The sequence below is a fragment of the Impatiens glandulifera genome, chromosome 6, assembly GCF_907164915.1.
Source record: "Impatiens glandulifera chromosome 6, dImpGla2.1, whole genome shotgun sequence".
NCBI lineage: Eukaryota > Viridiplantae > Streptophyta > Magnoliopsida > Ericales > Balsaminaceae > Impatiens > Impatiens glandulifera.
In genome coordinates, this window is record NC_061867.1 from 11882767 (window position 1) to 11887042 (window position 4276).

General features: G+C 29.5%; 1 protein-coding gene across 1 annotated transcript; it reads left to right on the plus strand.

The window, feature by feature from the left end:
• Positions 1 to 3114: 3114 nt before the first annotated feature.
• Positions 3115 to 3890, plus strand: LOC124944109 (ethylene-responsive transcription factor ERF017-like). The gene has a single exon (XM_047484576.1). The coding sequence runs from the start codon at positions 3137 to 3139 to the stop codon at positions 3731 to 3733; it is 597 nt and encodes a 198-aa protein (XP_047340532.1). The 5' UTR covers positions 3115 to 3136; the 3' UTR covers positions 3734 to 3890.
• The last annotated feature ends 386 nt before the right edge of the window (positions 3891 to 4276 follow it).

The following is a 4276-nucleotide window of genomic DNA, read 5'->3' on the forward strand; positions in this document are numbered from 1 at the left end:
GTTGATGATGTTCATGTTTGCAGCATACATCCTTCAGATTTGTATTACAAAAGAGCATTCCCCAACTAAATGGTTTATGCTTTCCTCAACTCCCGAACATAGAACACAGTTGATATCAGGAATATTTATGTATTTTCGAATTCTGTCTTTTGTTGTCAACATTTTCCTGTATACCAGCCATAGAATAAATTGGTGACGAAGAATAATCTTTGGAGACCATACCACATTATGTCAATCTACATCCAGTCCTCTTGTTCTAACCATTTCCCATGTATTTCATGTAATAAACTTCTCATTGCTTTCTATTTTCCAGCATATTTCATCATTACTTTTATTGAGTTGCTTCTTCCTCATTAGGTTTAGGATTCTATCACCTTCTGGAATACGCCTCAAAAGTGAATCACATTTACCTTCATAGACGTCTCTAAATGTGTACTTGATGTACTCTCTTCTAACTCTGTTTCCTTGCATTTTTCTTTGAATATAATGAGAATATTATCTAGCCAAGGATCATGCCAGAATAGTACCCATATTTCATTTCCAATTGTGGTTTTCACCATTTGAAGGGTATCTTTTCTTGTTTTTAAGATTTTCTTCAATGACCATGCCATTCTTTCATTGATGCTTCGTGTCTTCTAAAATACTCGTTAAAAAGATATAAGTTTTAAAATCATTATTTTATATAAAATATTATTTTATCACAGTCATAATTATTTTATAAAATTATCCTAAAAAAATTGAAAATAATATTATTTACATTTTTGTATAGAAAATGTGTTTGACTTGGATAAAACACATTCCATAATTAGAATATTATTATACTTTTATTCTACTTGTGACCTTCTCAAACGAAATATTCCATATCTGGTAAAGCTTTCTATTCTCTTCATTCCTTTCGATTCCTCTCCAGGATTGAATGAGTGCATTTCCATCTAAAATTATATCTCTCCAAATCTCTTCAACGGTTCTACTTCTTCCACTGTGAGTTTTTGAATTTCTTTCTTTCCAGATATTGTAGATTACTGCTCCAAAATAATATTTTAACATACTTACATAGAATGATCTTCCTTTTGCTTTATTCTTCATCCACTCTTGGATTTCTTCGCATATTCTTGGAAAGTTGATGATGTTCATGTTTGCAGCATACATCCTTCAGATTTGTATTACAAAAGAGCATTCCTCAACTAAATGGTTTATGCTTTCCTCAACTCCCGAACATAGAACACAGTTGATATCAGGAATATTTATGTATTTTCGAATTCTGTCTTTTGTTGTCAACATTTTCCTGTATACCAGCCATAGAATAAATTGGTGACGAAGAATAATCTTTGGAGACCATACCACATTGTGTCAATCTACATCCAGTCCTCTTGTTCTAACCATTTCCCATGTATTTCATGTAATAAACTTCTCATTGCTTTCTATTTTCCAGCATATTTCATCATTACTTTTATTGAGTTGCTTCTTCCTCATTAGGTTTAGGATTCTATCACCTTCTGGAATACGCCTCAAAAGTGAATCACATTTACCTTCATAGACGTCTCTAAATGTGTACTTGATGTACTCTCTTCTAACTCTGTTTCCTTGCATTTTTCTTTGAATATAATGAGAATATTATCTAGCCAAGGATCATGCCAGAATAGTACCCCTATTTCATTTTCAATTGTGGTTTTCACCATTTGAAAGGTATCTTTTCTTGTTTTTAAGATTTTCTTCAATGACCATGCCATTTTTTCATTGATGCTTCGTGTCTTCTAAAATATTCGTTAAAGAGATATAAGTTTTAAAATCATCATTTTATATAAAATATTATTTTATCACAGTCATAATTATTTTATAAAATTATCCTAAAAAAAATTGAAAATAATATTATTTATATTTTTGTATAGAAAATGTGTTTGAATTGGACAAAACTCTTATAAATAAACTTTTTTTTATAAATTTTCAAATAATACTAAAAAATAATTGCCCAATAATTTTTGTTATTAATTTTTGTCATAGTGTCAAAATGAGTTTGGAAAAGGAAAATTACAAATATATTCTTGTTGTCAATATCACCCTCCTGTCTTATATTATTGAAAATATATTATAAACAAACATGTACACAATCAAACATTTAATTGATAATTTCCATTATAATTATAAAGCTAATATATATTTAATCACACAAATCATGACACCTCATGGATATTGTTTATCTTAATAGTTTAAAGATGAATAAAATGTAATGAAAATGTTTAAGTCACTAATGTTTGATGTATTTTCATATTTGAGTTATAAAAAAATATATATTATATTTTTCTTAAATTGGTAAATTAACAAAAACCCAATAACTTATAATTGAGGATGACAATGATGCGAATCAGGAAAAAAAAAATACGTTAAGATTTTTTTTCCTACCATTTTCGTCTCATTCGATTTCAATTATTACTCGCGAATCGCCGTTATATTATATCATTTAAAAATAATTAATAAAAATAGATAAACAAAATTTCAATATTTTAATATATTAAAATTTTATATTATTATAAAAAATTAACTTAATTTTTTTTATAAAATATAAAAAATAAATAAATATATTTGTAATTTTATATATTTAATTGTGATTATTAGTGTTCAGGACATTACCGAATCAGAATGAGATCAGGGCAGAGACACATAAATCATCCCCGCCCCATCCCTAGTCATCCGGAATTTCGAGTTGGGATAGACTTAAAAAATGAATAGAAAAATTATAAATAAAAAGAGTGGATAAACGTAAGTTTTATTAATTTTATATAAAATAAAATAAAAATTATGGAATTATATCACATGTTTTAATTAATTTTTTTCGAGAACTACTAATAACTTCTGCTCCAACTTTTATATAATAATTAACTAATTTAAATATAAATTATAATATTTAAATATGAAATAAATAAAAAAAAAAAAACAAAACATATCATCACCTACTAAAGGGCACGTGTAATCAAAGGTTCAGATAAACGCGTCCTGTTGACCCATCCTGACTCTGAGCTTCACTCTCACTTTCCTCTTTCACTCTTATCCCCATTTCAATTTCTCATATATAAAACCAACACACCAGCCGCCGCCAATCCTCAAAAACACATTCAAATTCTCACCGGATAAAACAAACATGTCTTCGTCGCCGCCGCCGCCGTCATCGGAGATTACAGAAACCAACACCCGTGTTAAATACAAAGGCGTTAGAAAAAGAACATGGGGTAAATACGTTTCCGAAATCCGTCTACCCAACAGCCGAGAACGAATCTGGCTAGGTTCATACGATTCCGCCATAAAGGCGGCGCGTGCATTTGACGCTGCCCTATTTTGCCTACGTGGAAGCTCAGCAAGCTTCAATTTTCCCGACAACCCACCTGATATTCCAGGTGGTAGATTTCTAAACGCCGCCGAAATCCAAATTGCCGCAAGTAGATTCGCTAATTGCGATCCTAATCCGGTTGATTCGTCGGGATCGGAAATGCAACCACCGGAGACAGAGTCGTCGGCGATGGTGCCGCCGGCGTATTTGGATAATGGGTCTGTTTGGAATGAGTTTAGTTTTATGGGTTCGTCGGGGAATAATATTCCGGCGACGGATCCGTTTCATAGTAATGTGTTTCCTGAGTTTGATGATTTTTCTAATGGTTATTTTAATATTCCTCCGCCGGCGCCGGAAGAGAGTGATTATATGGAAGAGAATAATGGGGGATTGATTTTATGGAATTTTTAATTTTATTTTGGAGGTAAAGAATATTTTATTAAATAAATTTGAGTAAAAAAAATACTCGTTTTGGGGTTTATAAATTGAAGTCATTAGAAAATAGAAACCGAGTAGTGTACTTTATGGAGATTAGTTCATGTGATGTCATGTTATTTAATGATTCATGAACTTCACGTGCTTATTAATATGTATGTTTCAAATATTAATAACAATTGTAGTAAATGCCAATTTATTATTATTATTTGTTTTATACAATGAGGGATTGGGGAGAGGATGGTTGAAAAAAAAATTATAAAAAAGAGAAATTGATATGAATTGTTTTATTTTTCGTATATAATCAAATTGTATTACATTATTTTCTCTAAATATTATTCTCTTAAATTTTTTATCTTAATTATTTTTTTTATAAGATTGTGAATATTATTAGGATACTCGTATACTATATATATGAGTATATCAAAATTTTGATACAATATAAATAAAACACTAATTATATTGAATATTTACAGTATACCGAAATTTCGATAAAATATTAATATTAATATTTGACTT